We start from the raw sequence: 19,927 nt of genomic DNA, 5'->3' as shown, positions 1-19,927 counted from the left end.
TTTTATTAGTGTTATCGTTATCATTATTAGTTTCTTCTTTTCTGTTCTATTAAACTGCTCTTATCTCAACCCACGAGTTTTACTTCTTTTTCCCCATCCCACTGGGTGGTGGGGAGTGAGCGAGCGGCTGCGTGGTGCTTAGTTGCTGGCTGGGGTTAAACCACGACACTGCGGCTGCCCCCAGAGCAGGGTTGGGCCGGAGCCCCTCGGCCAGCAGGACGGGCTGCTCCGAGGGACCGGGACTGCGGCAACCCCCGGCTGCGGGGCGGGATGGGACGGAATGGGATGGGATGGGTTGGGATGGGGTGGGATAGAGTGGGATGGGACGGGACAGGACAGGATGGAGTGGGATGGGATGGGGTGGGATGGGATGGGACGGGACAGGACGGGATGGAGTGGGACAGGATGGGATGGGATGGGATGGGATAGCATGACCAGCCAGAAAGTGTCAGCCGGGTGCTCCGGGCAGGTGGCGGGGATGGGGCTGGAGCAGGGAGAGGGCTGGTACCCATGTGGGCAGCACATCCTCCATCCCTGGCATGCACTGCCCCAGTTGTGGGGCTATGGGGCCAGAGCTCAGCCCTGCTTCCCTCCCTGTGGCCTCGCCAGGGTCTCCTCTGGGACAGAAGGGCACAGGGCAGCTCGCGGGGGGCCAGTGCTCCCCGACCCCCCTGGGATGGCCGCGGTGTCCGGGTGGTGCTGCCCAACCCAGGGCCGAGCGGGACGGGGCAGTCCCGGCCGGGCGACGCGGCAGGACGCGAGGAGAGCAGGAGAGCGACTCTGGCTGAAGGCAACGATCTTTTGGCATCGGTTGTCTCCATTGCCCGTGGCCCCACGGCCGCCCCGCACCCCCTCCCTAGTCGGGCACATCCACGATGAGGGGAGCCAGGTAGTCCGAGTGCCGGATCCCGAAGGTCAGACCCCGCTGCCGGCCCTGCTGGGTGGGAGAGACGGCGGCGGTGAGGGCCGGGGGGGTCTCATGGCTCCTGGCCCCCCGCTACCGGCACCCTCGCCCTGCCTTGCCCTGCCCGCGCCGGCGGGACCCCCGTCACCCCCTCACCTGCTCGGGGCTGTAGGCGCCGGGTCCGGGCTTGGTGGTGGTGTCCCCGGGGAGGGGGTTGCGTGCCAGCATGCTGTACTGCGGCGCCCGCCGCTTGTAGACGTCGGCGTCCACCACGCGGTATCTGCAGGGGCCCGGCGTCTGCGGACAGAGGGTGCGGTGACGTGCCCCCCCAGCCCCCCCGGCCCCCCCGGTCCCCCACACCTCACCTTGCACAGGTCCTCGTAGAAGGCACCGACGTTGCTGCGTCCCGGTATGGAGTAGTTGGGGGCCGAGCTCTTGCTCACCACGCGGGGTCCCAGCATGGGGGGCAGCCGGTAGGCTGCGGGGCCTGGGGGAAATGGGGGTCAGTGGGGCCCTGACCGGGGGGGGGGCAGGGCAAGGTGGGGCAGGGGAGGTTATCCACCTGGGGGAGGTGGGGAAGGGGAGCTCAGCCTGGGGATGATGGGGGGCTCAGCCCAGGGTTGATGGGAGGCTCAGCCCGGGAATGATGGAGGGCTCAACCTGGGGATGATGGGGGGCTCAGCCCGGGCATGATGGGGGGGCTAAACCTGGGGATGATGGATGGGGGGGGCTCAGCCCGGGGATGATGGAGGGCTCAGCCTGGGGATGATGGAGGGCTCAACCTGGGGATCATGGAGGGCTCAGCCCAGGAATGATGGAGGGGCTCAACCCAGGGTTGATGGGAGGCTCAGCCCGGGAATGATGGAGGGCTCAGCCTGGGGATGATGGGGGGCTCAGCCCAGGGTTGATGGGAGGCTCAGCCCGGGCATGATGGGGGGGGCTAAACCTGGGGATGATGGATGGGGGGGGCTCAGCCCGGGGCTGATGGAGGGCTCAGCCTGGGGATGATGGAGGGCTCAACCTGGGGATCATGGGGGGCTCAGCCCAGGAATGATGGGGGGGCTCAGCCTGGGGTTGATGGGAGGCTCAGCCCGGGAATGATGGAGGGCTCAACCTGGGGATGATGGGGGGGCTTAGCGTGGGGAGATAATGGGGGGCCCAACCCGGCCCATGGAGGATGGTGGGGGGCCCAGCCCAGCCCCCGTCTCTCCTACCTGGCGTCTGGTAGATGATGCCCTGCCTGGTGCGGGAGCGGAGGGAGCAGGCGGGTGCAGAGGGGAAAGCCAACCTGCCGGCCCTCTCCGGGGAGTAGCACCCTGGGGGGGAGCAGGGCAGCTGGGCCGTGGGCATGGCTGGGGGGGTCCCCAGGCCTGCTGCCCCCCCCCCGGGGCTCCCGGCCCCCACCCTCACCTGGCCCGGGGGTGCGGATGGGTGGCAGGTCGCGGGGGCGGCTGTAGATGGAGAAAGCGGGGGTCCCGTCCTTGCCCTTGGCGGTGGTCCCGGGGGGCAGCAGGTACACTGGCCCAGGGGAGCGGTCCTCCTGCCGCCCCCCCGTGCGCACCCCGAAGCTGTAGGCGGGCGCGCGGCCGCGGGAGGGGTCGTGCAGACGGTAGCCTGGGCGGACAGGGGGGCTCGGTGGGCTGCAGGACCCCCGGTCCCCCGGCCGTCCGGCCCCCGGCACCCCGCCGGCACGGCGGCAGCCCCCGGACCCCCACGGCCCCGACTCACCGACGTTGGTGGGGAGCCCATACTTGGGCCCGGGGCCGCTGTAGAGAGCCGCGATGGGACCCCGGGGTCGGTGGGGCCTCCAGCTGCCCACCCAGGCGTTGGCCGACATGGCGGGCCCTGCCGGGAGCGAGCGCAGCCCCTCAGCCCCGACGCCCCCACCCTGACCCTGCCGCCCTCCGGTGCCAGCCACGGGGTCCCCTCGGAGGGAGATGCGGGTCCGCAGCCCGGGCACCGGCGGCCGTCCATGGGCAGGCAGCCGGCGACACGGTGGCAGCCTGGCGGCATCGCCGTCACAATGGCTGGGGAGCTCCGGGGCTCCGCACCCCCCAGCACCCCCCGATCATCACCCCGGGGATGACAGCCCTGACAGCCCCAGGGAAGAAACCCCAGCACCCCAGGGATGCAGCCCCCAGCACCCCAGGGGTGAAGCCCACCCAGCACCCCAGGGATGCAGCCCCTCAATCCCCTCCAGATGCAACCCCCAGCACCCTGTGATGCACCCGCAGCACCCCATGGATACAGCACCCTGTATATACAGCCCCCAATACCCCAGGGATGCAGCCCCCAGCACCCCGTGGATGCAGCCCCTGGGACCCCAGAGATGCACCCCCAGCCCTGGGGGTCCTGGTGGGGCTGAGATCCCTTACCCTGAGCAGTGCTGAGCTCTGGCCGGGCTCTCCTCCCCCAGTTACTATGGCACCCGCACAACAAACTGCGCTGGGCAGCCCTGGACGGGGACGTGGGGATGGGGACGGTGTGGGGATGCAGGCAGCCACGGGCATGGGGCTGCCCCGCTGCGGGAGTCATCATAGGAGATGCTGGTCCTGGGGCATGGGAGTCCTGCAGAACCATAGGGGGTCTGCGGGGTTGGGGGGGGGAGTTGCTGGGGGCGATGAGGGTCTCACATAGGCCATGGGGGTCCCATGGGGACCATAGGGGTCCTAGGGGGGCCATAGGGGTTCCACAAGAACCAGGGGGGATCCCACTGGGACCATGGGGATCCTCTTGCGTCCATGGGGGTCCCATGTGGGTCACAGGCTCTCCCTAAGGCCATGGGGGACCGCTGGGCATCACAGGGGTCCCACATGGGCCACGGGGTCCCTCTGGGACTACAGGAGCCCCACTGGGGTGCTGGGGGTCTCCCAAAGGCAGTGGGGTCCTGTGGGGGCTACGGGGGTCCCATGGGGTGCGCTGCAGGGTTCACTCTGCCAGCCCCGGCTGTTCCTCTGGCAGAAATTTTCGCTGCCCGGAGCCATCCCCATCCCCGTCCCTGTCCCGGTCCCCATCCAGGCACCCCGTGGTGGTCAGCAGCTGGGTGACCCCAGCACCCTGTGCACGCCAGGCCCTGGCTGGGTCCCTCCGTCCCCAGCCCCACGGCGCTGTGGGGCGGCGTGGGATCCCGATCCGGGCGGCGAGACCCCGGGTGCGCGGGATGAAGGTTGCGCAGACCAAGCTGGGCTCCAGGGACCTTTACTGTGGCCCGTGGCCGGGCTGTGGCGTGGCGGGCAGGGGCGGTGGGCAGGGGCAGCCGGCAAGGGTGGCAAGCAGGAGGAGCAGCGGGGCCGGTGCCGGGGGGCTGCCCGCAGCTCTAGGCGCTGGACTTGCAGATGAAGGGTTTTCTGTCGGCGCAGGTGTCGCTGTACCACATCATGAAATCTGGAAGAGAAAGAGGCCGTCATCCCCCTGGATCCCCCCCCCCCGGCCCCCGTAGCATGGCCACCCTGCAGTCCTGCTGCCAGGAGCGCAGCCCGGGGCACACGCACTCTGTGTGCTCGTGGAGTGAGTGTGGGTGCAAGTGTTGTGCATGTAGTGTGGATGTGGGCAGCGTGCACAAGGTGCATGTGTATACCTGGCGGGGGTATGTGTGCATGCGTGTGCACAGCATGTGCCTGTACATGTCCACAGCACGCACAGGGTGCATGTGTATGTGTGCATATACGTGTAGGTGTGCATATATGTGTGCGTATGCGTACGTATGTGTGTGCCTGCACAACATGCGTGTGCCTGTGCATGCATGTGCGCGCACACGTCCATGTGTGGGTGCGCACCCAGATGTTAGCCGCCCACCGAGGGCTGCCCCAGCTGCGAGCTGGTAGGCACCGTGGGGGGTCAGCCTGTGCTGTGGGTGGCCTGGGGATGCTGGTGGCTGGGGACACTCGTGGCCAGGGATGCTGATGGCCAGGGATGCTGGTGGCTGGGGATGCTGGTGGCCAGGGACCCGGTGCCACCAGTGGGGCCATGCTCACCGGCGGCATCCTGCAGCGCGGCACAGGCTCTCCTCCTGGGGCTGGGCTGCCGGTGCCAGGACCCATAGTTCACCTCCGAGCTGTCCGACCACTGCCAGTGGCGGCTCTGCGGGGAGGAATGACTCCGTGACCCCTGGCTGGTGCCACCAGCCCCACTCGGGGGCTGCCGGGAGCGGAACTCGGGGGTCCCAGAAGGGTCCCGGCTCTGCCCTGGGGCCACACTCACCCCCAGGGGACGGTGGAGGCCGATCCAGATGCCGTCATCCCAGTCCTCCTCCTCCTCGCTGTCCTCACTGGAGTGGGAGGAGGAGAGCAGGGCGATGATGGCGCGGTGCTCCTCCACGCTGTGCACCGAGGCCAGGTGGGTGCCCGTGCCAAAGCGCTGGCAAAAGGCCTGTGGCAGGGATGGGAGGGTGATGCTGGATCCCAACCCCAACCCCTGGTCCCTGACCCCAACCTTTGGTCCCCAACCTCAATTTCTGGTCCCAACCCCAACCCCTGGTCCCAGATCCCTGGCTCCACTAAGGATGAGGATGGCAGGACCGGTGCTGTGGGCACATGGGCGCCCGCGGTGCCTGGCACAGCCAGATGGTCTCCCTTGGCACAGGGTGGTTGTGGTGCCACCGTGACGGCAGCCGGTCCCACACGGGGCCAGGACGTCCTCGGAGGGGAGCATCCCCATGCCGGGTGGCACCGGCATCCCAATGCACGGCCCTGGCAGGGGACCAGCAAAGCCCAGCTCCCTGCTGAACACCACGGGGCACTGTGGCCATGGGGGTGGATTGGATGTCCCATGGGGGGGTCACGCCCAAAGCCACATCCCCGCAGCCCCCCGATCCCTTCACCTCTGCCCTTCTCCAGCTCAGCTCACGGGGGAAGAAGCCGTAACACCCATCCTCAAAGGGCACCCAGCCCCAGGCGCAGGCAGCCGGCTCCTGCCCTGCGGGAAAGGCATGGGGTCAGGCAACGGGGAAGAGCGGGGAGCACCGCGGTGTCCCCCCCCCCCACACCGGTACTCACCGTGCAGCCAGGGGACAAGCAGCAGGCAGCCCAGCAGGCCAAGCCTCAGCGTCCTTGACGGTCCCATCTGTCCCTTCACTGGGGAGGGATGGTGGCAGGACGAGGGGTGCTCAGCTCCCTGCTGAGCCCCCCCACCCTATGGGTGCCCAAGACCCCTGCCTGGCCCGCCTGCTGCCAGGCTGAGCTGGGCTCTGCCCCGGAGCAGGGGCAGGGGGCTCGACAGGGGTGCATGGGGACCCCCCCCCCCAACCTGGTTGTGTTGTGGCTGCAGCAGTGGGTGTAGGGGAGCCCATAGGGTGCAGCCGGGGAGGGGGTCAGGATGGTCGAGCAGTGCGCAGGGGAGCAGCAGTGAGGTAGCATCAGGAGGGAGGGGAGCGAGGTGCTGGGGTGCAAGGGTTGTGGGGTGCAGGGGTGCAAGATGTGGAGCGCAGGGTGCAAGGTCCAGGGTGCACACATGCAGGGGTGCAGGGTGCATGGATGCAGGGAATCGGGTTGCAGAGGTGTGGTGTGCAGGGTGCAGGCTTACTGGGATGCAGGGGCGAGGGATGCAGAGTGTTAGGTGCAAGGATGCAGGGTGCAGGCATAAAGGGTTGCAGGATGCGGGATGCAGGGTGCGGGGATGCAGTGGGCAGGGGCACAGGGATGCGGGGTACAGGGGTGCAGGGGCTCCTGGGCTGCTGTGGCTGCAGGCTGGGGCAGGGGATGCCCTGCGGTCAGGGCACCCCCATTGCAGGAGTGCAGCCCCCCCTCCACACGATGTGGCTGCAGGGACTCACCTGTGTCCCCGCAGGAGCTCAGCACGGCAGCGGGCGCTGGCTCGGACCCTCCGGGGAGCTGGGCAGCAGCCCTGGGGGATTTTATCCCCGGGCAGGAGGGGAGGGGTGGGTGGCGAGGCACGCCGTGAGCCACCCGAAATGTCATCCCTGCCCCAAAGCAAACAGGGCCGACGTAGCCGGGCCCCATCGACGCACGTGGGCAGCTCAGCGGCGCGTGGCCCCTGCTGCTCCCTTTGATGGGGTGCCCGCGGCGGGGAGGCCCCAGCTTTGCTTTCGTCGTCACCCCACGAAGGGACGGCCGCGCTCGGGTGCCAGTGCCGTAGCTGGGAGTGAGTCCGGCCAAGATGAAAAGAGCTTCCCCAGACCCGCACGTCCCGCTTTCGCTCGTGAGCAGCAGGAGCAGAATGTCCCCCAACGCCCCTCACGTGGCCCCGACACCACCGCTGCCACGTGTACCCCTCGCCCCAGAGAAGGGTGCTGGCATGGTGCTGCTCCCCGGTGCGGGCTGCCCTGGCGCAGAGAGAAGCACCCGGAGCTCGGGCTGCTCGGGGGGGTTCCCTGCCTGGGGTGGGCAACAGGGCTTGTTGGGCTCCCTCGCACCACATACCCCCCCAGGGTAGGGGTATGTGGTATGAGGGCAGGGGATGCTCAGCTCCATCCAGGACAGAGGGCAGGGGATGCTCAGCTCCGTCCAGGACAGAGGGCAGGGGATGCTCAGCTCCGTCCAGGACAGAGGGCAGGGGATGCTCAGCTGCATCCCAGGATGGAGGGCAGGGGATGCTCAGCTCCATCCTGTCAGGGGATGCTCTGCAGATGGAAGGGCGGTGGCAGGGGGTCCCCCTCAGCCCAACTGCAGCCCCAGCCCCTCACCCTGGCAATGGGGCCGGGGGGGGTCCTCCGGCTCCCTGGCACCAAGGCTAAACCCCGAAGCGCCAGCCCGTGCGAACGGCCCCCACAGCCATTCACGCCCTGAGATCAAACACCGCTCAGCATCAAACCGGCCGCGGGCGCTGTGCCAAGCTGGCCGGATGGCAGGGAAAGCACGGGAACAGCTGGGCTGGGGGGGGGGCCCCGGTGCCTGCCCATGGGGTTCAGCAGCCAGCCAGGGGGTTCGGCACCCATCCATGGGGCTCAGCACCCAGCCGTGTGGTTCGGTACCTGGATGCAGGGCTCAGCACCCAACTGTGGGGCTCAGCACCCAGCTCTGGGGTTTGGCACCCAGCTGTGGGGTTCAGCACACCCCTGCAAGGTTCAGCACCCAGCTGCGGGGCTCAGCACCCAGCCTTTGGCACTGCTGGAGCAGCCTAAGGGCAACCTGGTTGTAATGGAAACACACTGGCAGGGAAGGATCTCCACTCATCTGGGAGCCCGCAGCATCCTTGATAAGGGCAGCAGAAACAAACGGTGATAACAAACGGCCCTTCCAGGAAAGCAGAAGTCGGTAACAGCCGTGCCAGCAGCCGGTGACCCTTCCTGGGCACGACGTTTGCCGGTGTCGAGGCTGTGACTCTGCACGCACAGGGGATGCTTGGGAGAGGCGGGGGGAGGACAGGGAGGTGGCAGGGGGACAGAAAACACCCAAGTGGGAAAGGAAGAGGGTCACTGGAAGTGGTGACGGAGGGAAGAGTGAGGGATGCAGAGGGGAGAGGCAGGGATGCAAAGAGGAAACCAGGGATGCGGGGGGGGGAGCCAGGGATGTGGAGGGGGGGCCAGGGCTGCAGAGGGGCGAGCAGCTGCCTTTGGGTCTCAGTTGTGTCAAGAGCTGATAACTGCAATGGTCAGAAACCAGCCTCAGCCCCGGCCTTGTGTAAGCGGGAGTGTGGGCGAGTGCGGCCGGTCTCAAGGGGAGATTAAGGAGTTGATAAACGTGCCGGCAGCTGGGGGGGGGGCGGGGAGGACCCTGATTTCAGTTGTGATGATGGGCCTTTTCCCCCCACCCCCGGCCACGCCACTGCCTGCGCCTACAGGGGCAGGGTGCTGGACCCAGGACGAGATGTCTGCAATGGCAATGGGGGGGTGTCAGAACTACTGCAGAATGCCCCCCCGCCCCGAAACACAAGAGGCAGAGGGAGCAGCCCGGCCGAGCCGCAGGCGGTTGTGCTGGCTGCCAGATGGGCACATATGCAACACTTACAGGGTCCTACACAACATATATGAGTGCCTACACAACATATACAGGCACCTACACAACATATATGGGTGCCTACACAGCGTATACGGGCTCCGACGCAGCGCGGGCTGGGGCTGCCCGCTGGCTCCCGTGCTGGCAGGGGAAGGGTGCAATGGTCAAGGCAGGTGCTGGATGAGCACCTCATCTCCCAGCAGCAGCCCCCCCACCCCGTTATCCCGCATGCTGAGGGAACGAAGCAGGTTTGTGCATTCCCTCCAGGTTGTCCCGCCAGCAGCAGCAGCCGGAGCCTTCCCCGGCTCCTTGGTCCCACCTCGGTCATCATGAGGCCAGACAACGTCATGGGCAGCCAGGAGCACCAGAGCTTAGAAGGGTTTGGGAGGAAAACGCCTGTAATTGCCTTTCCCTCTGGTAATGATTATTATATGTATATAATGACTGTGACGTGCGTAATGACTGCAGCGATGCTCACTCCCTGTTGCCCAGGTGCGGCTCCAGTTTACACGTGAGCCCCTGAGCACCAGCCTGCACCGAATGCCGACCTGGACACCTCATGGACCTCCCCAGTCACAAGTGATGATAGTTTTGACAGTCTGGAGCTCTGGCCTCTGCCACAGGGTGTGAATAACACGAATTGCCAAAGATGCTGTCATTGCACTGGTCCTAACTCTACACGCCGTGGTTGGTTGGCCGAGCACTAATGATAACTGGGACCCATGTGGCCACGTGCCTGGCTGTGCAGATCACAGCCCCTTTCAGTCAATCCAATTAAGTGCTCAGTGCAATTCAGTCAATCCTCCAACCCACGGTGCTCACTTGGCCAACACGGTGATGACCCCAGGCAAAGCTGCTGTCCCACCAGCTGCAGACCCAGCCAGCGCTGGCTCTGCGGCACAGCGCCTGCAAGAGCCACCCCGGCATCGGGCAGCCGCCTGTACCCTGGCACGTCTTGCTCCCTCCACATCTCAATCTGGAAATTTAACTTTTCATTTCTTACACGACCATCGACCCACGCTTGATGAGCATGGTGTGTCCAACCCCCAGCAGAAGGACCAGCCAGGTCCCACTGGCGTGTCCCTGTGATGTCCCCAGCCTCAGGCATCACCGTGCGCGAGCCAGCTGCTGTTGGCATTTTGGCTGCATGGGAATGACCCAAACTGCTCCTCCGCACCCTCTGAAGGACCCACAGCCTGAAAGCCATTCTTGCTCAGAGCCAGCTCACCCATGTTGCTGGCCTCGGACCGTCTTTGCCTTCACAAGGTGTGTTTGTGTTAATACACGCTGCCTGCTGGTTTCATGCTAACAGGTCTTACCAAACGCAACAGGAGGGACACACCAGCCAGCAGCAGGTCCGTGCCTCTCACCAAATGGTCCGGGGCAGTCCCTGCCTGGGGTCCAGCAGCTGCCTGGTTGTGGCCATGGTCGTGGCTGCCAGATCTGGGTGCACGGGCACAGTGCGGTTCGGTGGGGTGAGCGCTCATTCGAGCTTTGGGATGGTGCTTTGGGGCGTTACAGCTCGTATTGAATCCCTGCCTGAGGCGCTTTTGTCTAGAGGGGTGCTGCGTCCTCATGGGTCAACTGGTGGGACCTCGTGGGAGTCCCAGCAGCAGCACTGGGCTTGGCGTGGTACAGGTCTCCACCTCATACAGAGGGACACCCCAGGGATGCTGTGGTCTCACTCGGGGTGACCCCAGGGATTCTGGGGTCTCTCTCAGGGTGACCCCGGGGACACTGGTGCCCCACAGGTCTCCATAGGCCAAGGGAGGGGTGGTGTGGGAGCAGCCAGGAAGCCGAGCTGGTCTCACTGGTAGCCCGGGCCGCTCTCGTTAAGGGCAGAGCAGAGAAGCTGCAATAACGAACCCACCTTCCAGGAAAGCAGAAGTGGCGTGGCTGTTCCAGGAAGGCTGTCCTGCCCCGCACCCTCCCTGCGCTGCAGCCATAAAAGCAGCGGGCGCCCGACCCAGCAGCTCCCGCCAGCACAGCCCTTGCCCCAACAGACGGACGGACACTGGGGGACCAGGCTGGCCCCGGGACACAGGTCACCCACCCAGAGACGTGTCGGCCACCGGCCAGCCCTGCTCCTGGGAGCTGTCTGGTGAGTGTCTTATGGCTAACACCTCCCACAGCGTATTCACGGGTGCTGGCAGCAGGTAATCATAAAAATATATCTGCTTTGCTAGTAGTGTGATGTAACAGAGAAATTGAGGCGGCAGCAGCCCCCTGCCCTGTGCTACGGGGTCCCACGAACCCACTGTCGCCATCCTTACATCACCCGTGCGGGGGGGTCACTCTGTAGGGGTGACATTACAGGCACCTGGCCATGGGGTCCAGCACCCAGCCAGGCAGCCTAGCACCTGGTCAGGGGGTCCAGCACCCAACCAGGTCGTCCAGTGGCCAGCCATGGGGTCCAGCACCCAGCTGTGGGGTCCAGTACCCATCCAGGTGGTCCAACACCCAGTCAGGTGGTCCAGTGGCCAACCATGGGGTCCAGTACCCAGCCGTGGGGTCCAGCACACATTCAGGTGGCCCAACACCCAGTCAGGGGGTCCAGCACCCATCCAGGTGGTCCAGCAGCCAGCCATGGGGTCCAGCACCCAGTTGTGGGGTCCAGTACCAATCCAGGTGGTCCAGTGGCCAGCCATGGGGTCCAGCACTCATCCAGCAGCTAGTTGTGGGGTCCAGCACCTGGCCAGGTATCTCCCTGTGAGAGGAGCTGGCTGGGGGCGGGCAGGACCCCATCGCTCCCTGTTTTCTGGCGAGGGCAAGCGAGGACGAACGGCCCTCATGGGGTGGTGGCAGCAGGAGGCAGGAAGGGCAGCAGGGATGAAGGCAGCATGGCCGCCCCCAGCACCCCCAGCCCCCCGTGGCGCAAGCCCCCCCTGTCCTTCCAGAGCCCTCGATGTGGGACGGGGATGCCTGCACCCCCCCGCACCCCTGCCCCTGGGAGCCAGCTGCCCTGGGACCACAGGGCTGCCGTAGTCACGTCAAACCTGCTCCGTCCCCGTCCCCGTGCCTGGGAAGACTGCACCAGAGACCCAGACTGTGTGGGGTTGAAGGGACCTTCAGAGACCATCCCGCCCACCCCCTGCCATGGGCAGGGACATCTCCCGCTCGATCAGGTTGCCCAAAGCCCCAGCCAACCTGACCTTGAACCCTTCCAATCATGAGGCAACCACAGCTTCTCTGGGCAGCCTGTTCCAGTGTCTTATCGCCCTCAGCCTAAAACCTTTCCTCCCTCTGCCCAACCTAAACCTGCCCTCTGGGGTGGGACATGGCGGGACTCCAGGGTGCCTTCACGGGCCCACGGGCAGCAGCGTCGCCTCGAGCGCATCCCCAGCACGTCCTCGCTTCCAGGGAACCGGAGCCGCTGCTGCCCTCCCCGCTGGTGGCTGTAAAGCCTGAGAGTGGCATTTGCCCTCTGGGCTCCTGAGGGACCACCGGCTACCCTCGGAGGAACCCGTAACCCGGCTGTAACCTCTCCCCAGGGCAGCCACCACAGCACGGTCCCCAAAGGCCATCCCTGACCTTCCTGCCTGCCCAGAGCCACGCTCCGGTGAGTCCCTTCCCTGGCCTGGCCCTCCCTCACCCTGATGGGTGCAGTGTCCTGCTGCACCCCAGCTCCAATCCTCGGGGTGCTGAGCTGGGCATCCCGTGCCCTCCATCTGGGATGGAGCTGGGCATCCTCTGCCCTCCATCTGGGATGGAGCTGAGCATCCCCTGACCTCCATCTGGGATGGAGCTGGGCATCCTCTGCCCTCCATCTGGGATGGAGCTGAGCATCCTCTGCCCTCCATCTGGGATGGAGCTGAGCATCCCCTGACCTCCATCTGGGATGGAGCTGGGCATCCTCTGCCTTCCATCTGGGATGGAGCTGGGCATCCCCTGCCCTCCATCCGGAATGGAGCTGAGCATCCCCTGCCCTCTGTCCAGCTGCTCATGCCCTTCCTCTGCTCTCTCTGCAGCTGAAGATATGAGTGCAGGGCCCAAGCTCCCCCACTGCCTGCTCGGCTGCCTGCTCCTCATGGCCTTCATGGCAGGTGATTCCCTGCCCGGGCCACGGCCCCCCACGGGACACGGGTGCCATTCCCCCTCCAGCAGCAGCGTCCGATCCAGCCCACCCTGATCCCTCATCCTTGCTCCCCAGTCCCTCATCCCCATTCCCCATCCGCATCCCGTGGCAGCCCCTGGTGCCCAGTCCTGTCTGTGGGGTGTCCCTGGGTGGGGGTGTCCCTGGGTGGGGGTGCTGCCCATCTGGCCCCGCACCCGCGGCAGACATCCCGGCTCCCTCCCCACGGTGGTGGCGGGCACGGGCCGTGGGGCGGTGGTGGGTGCCCCCCTCCCGTGGGACCAACGGCAGCTCTGCCTGCGTTTTTGAAGGTGCCCTCGCCGGCCGCCCCAGCCGTGCCCCACCGAGGAGGTGGGCAACCACCTGCCCCCATAAGTGGCTCTACTACCGGGGGTACTGCTACGGGTACTTCACCGAGAGGAAGACCTGGGCTGAGGCCGAGGTGGGTGCTGGCACTGCCGGGGGACACTGGTGGGGGTCCCCAGGGAAGGACGGCGGCTGAGGCCTGGGGGCATTGCTTTATGCACCCCAGATGCAGTCGGGGGGGCTCTGCTGCACTCCCCCCCCCCCCCTACCCCAGGGGCTTTCCGTGCAGGGGTACCCAGCACCCAGTGCCTGGGTGGGTGCAGGCGCTGGGTGCTGAGCCGCCCATGCCCCCCCCCCCCCAGGATGAGTGCAGCCGGTATGGCCCCATGGGGCGGCTGGCCTCCATCCACAGCCGGGGGGCCAGCAAGGTCCTCTCCAGCTACATCGCCCGCCAGAGCAACAGGGACAACATCTGGATCGGGCTGCGGGACGATGAGCATGTGAGTCACCGGGGGGGGGCTGCACCTCTGCCTGGGGGCTGCCCTGGCCCCCCACCCCGGGCACCCACTGACCCCTGTCCTCCCCCCCCGGCACCCACAGACCAGGCAGTGGAAGTGGTCGGATAACTCTGCCTTCGACTACCAGCGCTGGGACCAGGGGCAGCCCAACAACCTTTGGGACAAGGAGGACTGCGTGGTGCTGGACAAGCTCTCGGGTGAGCCTGGTCCCGGGGAGCAGTGGGGGGGCTGGCGTGGCCACCCCTGGTGGAGCCGGGACCCCCGGGCACTGCGGGACAGTTGGGGTGCCTGGTGTAAAGGGGGGGAGGGGTGGTGGAGATAGAAGGGGTGATGCAGGTGGGGAGCGATGGAGATAAAAGGGGTGATGGAGGGGAGGCGTGATGGAGGTGGGGGGTGACGGAGGTAAAAGGGGGGTGTGCTGGGGGGGTGACAGGGCTCGGGGTGACTCTCTGCCCCCCTCCCTGCCCAGGTTTCGAGTTCTGGCACGACTACCCCTGCGACTACAAGTTCCCCTTCCTGTGCAGTCACCAGCTCTGAGGGGGGGCTGGTCCCGCTGGTGTCTGGGGGTGCCCCCACACCCCCCTCCCTGCCACCCCCGCGCCCCTCCCTGCCCACTGCCCGACTGGGGACCTCCTGGCCCTGCCAGGCTCCGACCCCGCCGGGCTCCCCGCACGACCAGCATGCAATAAACGTTGGCTTGAGAGCCCAGCACCCACCTGCGCCTGTCCTCCTTCCCCGGCACGCGTGGGCACAGGCGGTGCCACCGCCAAAGCCACTCGTGCCCCATAGCGGCTGGTGCCCAGCCCCACGGCCAGGGACACCCCCTGCCCCGGGGACACATCCTGCTGGGGACACATCCTGCTGGGGACACGTCCTGCCCTGGGGACACCCCCTGCCCCGGGGACACATCCTGCCCCATGGGGCCAGCGCTTAGCCCTGCTACTTGACACTGGACACTGCAGGCCTGCGGCGGTGTGGCAGCCGGGGGAACCCTCTGGGCTTATTCATTTTGACCATAAAATGGAGAAAATCTGTAGAAAACCTGTGCAGAGCAGAGCGGGAGGGGCTGGGGGCAACAGGGTCCCTGCTGCAGGTTTGCACCATCCCTGCGTGGACCCCCTGGGCACGCGCCTCCAGGAACGCACCCATGGGGCACCCCACGGAGCCCCCCCTGCTCCCCACACCGCTACCACGTGGGGGCCGGTGCTGAGCCCCCCCCGGGGCAGCCCCAGAGCAGGCGGAGAGGAGCTGGGGGGGCTGGGGTCCAGCTGGGATGCCAGTGGGTCCCCGAACCATGGCATGAAGGGATGGGGGGTCCCTGCGCTCTGCTGTGCCCCCCCTCCCCGGGGCCAGGCCTGGGGTACACATGGTGCTGCCGGGTCCCCGTCCCCCATTGGTGCCACCCATGGGGGCCAGTCATGCCCAGCCAGGGCCCGGCAGGGTGGGCAGTGCCGGGGCCACGGACACGACGGAGGAAGACACGGCACCACAGGTCTGTCGGCACGCTTTATTGTGAGGGTGGGGGGCGGGGGCCGCCCGCGGTGGCAAGGGAGCTGGGGGGCTCTGGGGGCAATGGGGCAGAGGGGTGCAGGGGGCTGGGGGTCTGGGCTGTGGGGATGCACTGTGCAATGGGGCACTGGGATATGGGGTACGGGGTTGGGCTGTGCTGCACGGTGCAATGGGGAAGAGGGGTTTGGGGGTCCAGGTTGTGATGGGTGCAATGGGGCAGAGGGGTCTGGGGGTCCAGGTTGTGATGGGTGCAATGGGGCAGAGGGGTCTGGGGGTCCAGGTTGTGATGGGTGCAATGGGGCAGAGGGGTCTGGGGGTCCAGGTTGTGACGGGTGCAATGGGGCAGAGGGGTTTGGGGGTCCAGGTTGTGATGGGTGCAATGGGGCAGAGGGGTTTGGGGGTCTGGGCTGTGATGCACGGTGCAATGGGGCAGAAGGGTGCAGGGTTTGGGGGGCCGGGGCTGTGGTGATGCACAGTGCAATGGGGTCCAGGGTTGGGGAATGAGGAGTGATGTGGGGGGACGCGGGGTTTGGGGTGCAGGGCGCGGTCCGGGGGGGGTGGCTGCCTCGCAGGGCCCCCTCCTAGGCCGCGTATTTGCAGACGAAGGGTTTCCTCTCGCCGCAGGACTCGTCCTCCCAGGACATGAAACCTGCAGGAGAAGAGAAGTGGGTGCTGGGGGGGCCAGGGGAGCCTCCCCTCCTCCCCTCCTCTGTCACCGGGGGGGGGGGTGTTCCGCCGCCCGTCCCGGGGCCCCCCCCTCTCACCCGAGGAGTCGTCCAGCGCGGCGCAGTGTTTCCTCTTGGGGGGGTCGTCCCCCTCCCAGGCCGAGTAGCGCGTCTGCGACCCGTCCACCCACATCCAAGCCTGGCTCTGGCAGCCCGGGACGGGCAGGAGGCAAGGCAGGCGTTAGGCAGCAATGGGGGGGGGGCACGGGGCTGGGGACAGCGAGGGTGCGGGGGGCTGGCCAGGGTGGGCAAGCGGCAGCCAGCACGGGGGGGGTGTGCAGATGGGGAGAGGAGGAACAGACGGACGGAACACGCGTGGGTGCGGGCAGGGCACGGGCACCTCTCCGGGCCGGGGCCGTGCGTGCGGCAGCCCCACGCGTGGGAAGGGGCTGGGGCAGGGGGTGCTGCCCCCCCGGCCCCAGGGGAGGGGGGGGCGGCTGCGGGCAGCGCTGCGGGCGCGGGGACACCCACCCGGTGGTAGAGGCCGATCCAGACGTTCTCCTCCTCCTCCTCCTCCCGGCGCTGGCGCCGGGCGATGAAGGCGGCGAGGGCGCGGTGCTCCTCGGGGGTGTGCAGCGAGGCCAGGTGACACCCCCCGCGGGAGGACCTGCACCAGGCCTGGCAGGGACAGGCAGGTCGGGGGGGGGCTGGCAGCGCTGCCTGCGCACCGGGGAGCCCCCCCCGGGGTCATTCCCCCCCCCCCCCCCCGCAACCCCCCAGCACCTACCTCTGCCTGCCTCCAGGTGAGCTCCTGCCCGAAGTACCCGTAGCAGTGTCCCCCGAAGTCCAGCCAGCCCCGGGGGCACTTGTTCGCCTGCGCCCCTGCTCGGGGCGGGGGGAGTGTTAGGGCCTTTGCTGTGACACCCCCCCCCCCCCCCCAGCAGCGCCTGGCTGCAGCCGGGACCCGGTGGGCAGCAGCGCCGGGGGGGGGGGCTCGGGGCACCCCTCGCCCCCATTTGGGGAGGCTGATCCCCAGCCCCTGCGTTTCGGGGATCCCCATCTCCGGGCCGGGTGGGGAGCTGGGGAGGGGAGGCAGCAAGGCGGGGGGGGGGGGGTGCCGCGGGGGGTGGGTTAGCGTGCACGAAGGGCCAGGGCAGAGGGGAGGGTGCGGGCAGGGGCTCACCTTGCAGTGAGGGGTGCAGGGCCAGGCAGCCCAGCAGGCAGAGCCCCAGGAAAGCGGCTGGTCCCATCCTCTCCCTTCCCTGCAACGGAGGGGCGGCTGGAGCAGGGTGACGTGGGGCCGGCCCGGGCACCCACCGCCTGCCCCAGCACCCACCGCCCGCCCCAGCACCCACCGCCCGCCCCAACACCCATCGCCTGCCCCAACACCCACCACCCGCCCCAGCACCCATCGCCTGCCCCAACACCCACCGCCTGCCCCAACACCCACCACCCCGCCCCAGCACCCATCGCCTGCCCCAACACCCACCGCCTGCCCCAACACCCCACCACCCGCCCCAGCACCCATCGCCTGCCCCAACACCCACCGCCTGCCCCAACACCCGCCACCCCATCGCCTGCCCCAGCACCCACCCAGCACCCGTGGGAGCGACGTGGAGACGAGCCCAGCTGGAGCAGGACGCGGCCGCCCTGACGCCTTTATAGGCGCTGCGGCCAGGGGCGCGGGGCGTCGGGCAGCGTGGGAGACGGGGCGGGTGGCACCCACTCCTGGGAGCCGCCCGGCTCCGCTGGCAGCCAGATCAAAGGGGAGAGGCGGCCGCCCCACGGCTCCTGCTTGCCACGTGCGGGCGGGAGGCCCGGAGCGGGCACAGCCCCTGCGGCAGGACCCCCAGCCCAGGCCTCCCCTCACCCGAACACCCCCAGAGGCACGGTCCCTGGATGGAACCCCACGAGCCCGTAGCAGAGCCCCCTCGTCCCGGGGCCACCTCTGCACCCCCAGCAGCGAGTGCCGCTGGCACCGGCTGTGGGCAATGTTTCCAACCACACCGGGAGCCCCGAGCCCCCGTGCCCAGCCGAACCCCAGTCCTGGCCCCACTGCCCCGAGCCCCCCGGCACCCCCGGGGTGCTGCCCTCGCTCTCTGCAGCCGGGGTGCCGGGGCAGGGCACCCTCCAGGGTGACAACACCGACCAGCACGGGAGAGCTGGGCTGTGCTGGGGGGCAACATCGGTCCAGCAACGCAACTGGCCCCGGCCCCGCTCGTGGTCCCCGGGTGTCACAGCGACTGTCCCGGCAGAGCCCTGCCCGTGCCGGTGCTTCTCGGGCAGCTTCTGGTGTTCACCCCAACGATGGTGCCCAGCGCTGGGCTGCGCCTCGCCGGGCTGTCTCCTCTGTGCCCAGCCCCGGCCCCAGCCCCCTGCAGCACGCACCGCACCGGCGTAGGCGTGCACCGAGCCGGTGTGAACATGCACAGCTCCGGCGTGAGCACCCACCGCTCCAGCAAGAGCACCCACCACACCAGCGTGGCACCCACCGCTCCAGCGCGAGCACCCAAGGCTCTGGCGTGAGCACCAGCCAACATGGGTGCTGGGTCACTGCCCCACGGGTGGGGGGGTGGCAGCGGCCAGGACCGCCGGGCAGCACCGCACCTTGGCACGACATGACGCATGGGCCAAGCGACGCCAAGCGACGCCAAGCGATGGGCACGGACCCGCGGGGGGGAGCGGGGTGATGGGGAGGGACCCGTGGGGAGACAGGGGGTGCCGGGAGGGAGCACCCTGTTGCAGTGTTGGGGAGAGGACCGGGGCCAGGGCTGGGCTTGCTGCCCGCAGCCTGGGATCAGATAAGGGAGCAGGGACCAGCGGCTCCCGGCGCGGCTCCAGCCGTGGCTCCCGACAGACATGCATCGTGGCTCCAGACACGCACCGGCAGCTCCTGCTCCCCCCTGGGGATCCGGCACAGCCACCTGGCAGAGGCACCCGCCTGTGGCCTCCGGGGTCCCCACCGCACTTAGGAGGCTCCAGGTCCCAACTCCGAGACCCCTGGCCATGGGGCTGAGCTGGGCTGTGGGGCGCAGGTGCAGGATGCAGCCCCAATGTGGGTGGCAGGGTGCAGCCCCAATGTGGGGTTGGGGTGCAGCCCCAATGTGGGGTCGGGGTGCAGGATGTGGCCCAGGGCAAGGGCTGGCAGGGGCTCACATGAGGAGATTTGCACCAGTGTGGGCAGATGGCAGCTCCCGCCCTCTGTCCCCACGTCTGGTCGATGCTCAGACCACCCTTGGCTGAGTTGGGGTGCACGGCCGGGCGTCACAACCCCTCCTTGGGGGTGAGGGTGATGGTGGCCCCTGCGCCCGCCCACAGGAGGGACCCCAGCTCAGCAGCCCATGGTGGGCACAGCACCCATGCCAGCTCTGGGGATGTCACTGCGGTGCCCCCTCCCTGTCACCTCCTCACTGTGTCCCTCTGCGCGGGGACATCGGGCAGTTCTGGCAGCGCAGGAGGGGAAGCGGGCAGGGGTGCAGAAAAGGGGGGGGGGTAAGGCAGGGTGTGGGTGCCAAGTGGGGTCTCAGCCTGCATCCCAGAGCCAGAGCATCCCAGGACGAGGAGGTGCCCATAGTGGGGGGGGCTCCAAGCCCTGTGCCAGGCCTGCCTGGCCCCTCGCCTGCCACGCAGCTCTGGGCCGGCTGGCCCCCCCTGAGCTCTGCGAGGTCTCCGGGTGCGGGCAGCCGGTGGGAGGACGGTGCCGGCCGCCTCCAACCCTCGGGCACCGCATGGGGCGAGGCGTCCCGCCGTGTGCTGGACACGGCCGAGGGGCTCTGCGCAGCGCGCGTCCCTGCCGCCGTGCCCCGCTGCACACTCCCCGTCACCGCTACGCAGGTGGCCGGCGGGCACGGCTCACCGGCGGGCACAGCTCGCCGGCGGGCACGGCTCACCGCTCGCCGCCCCACGGTGCCTTTCATCCACTGCCCGAGGAGCCGCTGACGCACCCGCCGCCCGTGCCCGCTGGCCGGTGCCCATCGGCTGCAGGGGGGGCTGCCGGGACCCCCATGGGGACAACGGTGGGCGCAGGGAACCCCAGCGTGGGGTGCGCCTGCCCGACGCGA

At 68.2% G+C, this 19,927-nt stretch overlaps 4 protein-coding genes across 6 annotated transcripts; 1 reads left to right on the top strand and 3 right to left on the bottom strand.

The window, feature by feature from the left end:
• Window positions 1–379: 379 nt before the first annotated feature.
• On the bottom strand, window positions 380–3,311 carry ODF3B (outer dense fiber of sperm tails 3B). 2 transcript variants are annotated; one of them, XM_030015237.2, is made up of 7 exons: window positions 3,280–3,311; window positions 2,633–2,749; window positions 2,315–2,518; window positions 2,119–2,220; window positions 1,270–1,391; window positions 1,061–1,201; window positions 380–937 (listed from the first exon to the last, which is right to left on the bottom strand). In XM_030015237.2, the coding sequence occupies exons 2-7, from the start codon at window positions 2,739–2,741 to the stop codon at window positions 857–859; spliced, it is 759 nt and encodes a 252-aa protein (XP_029871097.1). In that variant the 5' UTR covers window positions 2,742–2,749; window positions 3,280–3,311; the 3' UTR covers window positions 380–856. The 2 variants fall into 2 exon arrangements, with proteins under 2 accessions (XP_029871097.1, XP_029871098.1); XM_030015238.2 differs by having other exon boundaries at window positions 380–934.
• Window positions 3,312–4,178: 867 nt separating this feature from the next.
• Window positions 4,179–6,861, bottom strand: LOC115342250 (rheacalcin-2-like). The gene is made up of 6 exons (XM_030016301.1): window positions 6,675–6,861; window positions 5,899–5,976; window positions 5,724–5,818; window positions 5,105–5,272; window positions 4,879–4,984; window positions 4,179–4,288 (listed from the first exon to the last, which is right to left on the bottom strand). The coding sequence occupies exons 1-6, from the start codon at window positions 6,859–6,861 to the stop codon at window positions 4,221–4,223; spliced, it is 702 nt and encodes a 233-aa protein (XP_029872161.1). The 3' UTR covers window positions 4,179–4,220.
• A 3,876-nt stretch (window positions 6,862–10,737) lies between these two features.
• LOC115341780 (C-type lectin Cal-like) lies at window positions 10,738–14,381 on the top strand. Its single transcript, XM_030015209.2, has 7 exons — window positions 10,738–10,897; window positions 12,288–12,355; window positions 12,765–12,839; window positions 13,180–13,310; window positions 13,537–13,674; window positions 13,775–13,889; window positions 14,162–14,381. The coding sequence occupies exons 3-7, from the start codon at window positions 12,773–12,775 to the stop codon at window positions 14,227–14,229; spliced, it is 519 nt and encodes a 172-aa protein (XP_029871069.1). The 5' UTR covers window positions 10,738–10,897; window positions 12,288–12,355; window positions 12,765–12,772; the 3' UTR covers window positions 14,230–14,381.
• A 928-nt stretch (window positions 14,382–15,309) lies between these two features.
• LOC115341781 (dromaiocalcin-1-like) lies at window positions 15,310–17,484 on the bottom strand. 2 transcript variants are annotated; one of them, XM_030015210.2, is made up of 6 exons: window positions 17,460–17,484; window positions 17,050–17,128; window positions 16,654–16,748; window positions 16,398–16,544; window positions 15,966–16,071; window positions 15,310–15,850 (listed from the first exon to the last, which is right to left on the bottom strand). In XM_030015210.2, exons 2-6 carry the CDS (start codon window positions 17,114–17,116, stop codon window positions 15,783–15,785), a joined length of 483 nt encoding a protein of 160 aa, XP_029871070.1. In that variant the 5' UTR covers window positions 17,117–17,128; window positions 17,460–17,484; the 3' UTR covers window positions 15,310–15,782. The 2 variants fall into 2 exon arrangements, with proteins under 2 accessions (XP_029871070.1, XP_040979611.1); XM_041123677.1 differs by having other exon boundaries at window positions 17,467–17,476.
• Between the last annotated feature and the right edge of the window lie 2,443 nt (window positions 17,485–19,927).

The sequence above is a fragment of the Aquila chrysaetos genome, chromosome 5 (assembly GCF_900496995.4).
Source record: "Aquila chrysaetos chrysaetos chromosome 5, bAquChr1.4, whole genome shotgun sequence".
Taxonomy (NCBI): domain Eukaryota; kingdom Metazoa; phylum Chordata; class Aves; order Accipitriformes; family Accipitridae; genus Aquila; species Aquila chrysaetos.
Note: the sequence above shows the minus strand (reverse complement) of the source record. Positions and strands in the feature narration are given on the sequence as shown.

What these genes read in the sequence shown, in the direction of transcription:
- ODF3B (XM_030015237.2), bottom strand. Translation starts at nt 2,741, where the DNA reads ATGTCGGCCAACGCCTGGGTGGGCAGCTGGAGGCCCCACCGACCCCGG. An exon ending in TCTACGAGGACCTGTGCAAG is followed by an intron (nt 1,202 to 1,269) that starts GTGAGGTGTGGG and finishes CTCTGTCCGCAG; the next exon opens with ACGCCGGGCCCCTGCAGATA. An exon ending in GCGCCTACAGCCCCGAGCAG is followed by an intron (nt 938 to 1,060) that starts GTGAGGGGGTGA and finishes TCTCCCACCCAG; the next exon opens with CAGGGCCGGCAGCGGGGTCT.
- LOC115342250 (XM_030016301.1), bottom strand. Translation starts at nt 6,861, where the DNA reads ATGGGGCCCGGCTACGTCGGCCCTGTTTGCTTTGGGGCAGGGATGACA. An exon ending in GCTTGTCCCCTGGCTGCACG is followed by an intron (nt 5,819 to 5,898) that starts GTGAGTACCGGT and finishes CCTTTCCCGCAG; the next exon opens with GGCAGGAGCCGGCTGCCTGC. An exon ending in GCCTCCACCGTCCCCTGGGG is followed by an intron (nt 4,985 to 5,104) that starts GTGAGTGTGGCC and finishes TCCTCCCCGCAG; the next exon opens with AGCCGCCACTGGCAGTGGTC.
- LOC115341780 (XM_030015209.2), top strand. Translation starts at nt 12,773, where the DNA reads ATGAGTGCAGGGCCCAAGCTCCCCCACTGCCTGCTCGGCTGCCTGCTC. An exon ending in CCTCATGGCCTTCATGGCAG is followed by an intron (nt 12,840 to 13,179) that starts GTGATTCCCTGC and finishes GCGTTTTTGAAG; the next exon opens with GTGCCCTCGCCGGCCGCCCC. An exon ending in AGACCTGGGCTGAGGCCGAG is followed by an intron (nt 13,311 to 13,536) that starts GTGGGTGCTGGC and finishes CCCCCCCCCCAG; the next exon opens with GATGAGTGCAGCCGGTATGG.
- LOC115341781 (XM_030015210.2), bottom strand. Translation starts at nt 17,116, where the DNA reads ATGGGACCAGCCGCTTTCCTGGGGCTCTGCCTGCTGGGCTGCCTGGCC. An exon ending in GGATCGGCCTCTACCACCGG is followed by an intron (nt 16,072 to 16,397) that starts GTGGGTGTCCCC and finishes CCGGGCTGCCAG; the next exon opens with AGCCAGGCTTGGATGTGGGT. An exon ending in CGCGCTGGACGACTCCTCGG is followed by an intron (nt 15,851 to 15,965) that starts GTGAGAGGGGGG and finishes CTTCTCCTGCAG; the next exon opens with GTTTCATGTCCTGGGAGGAC.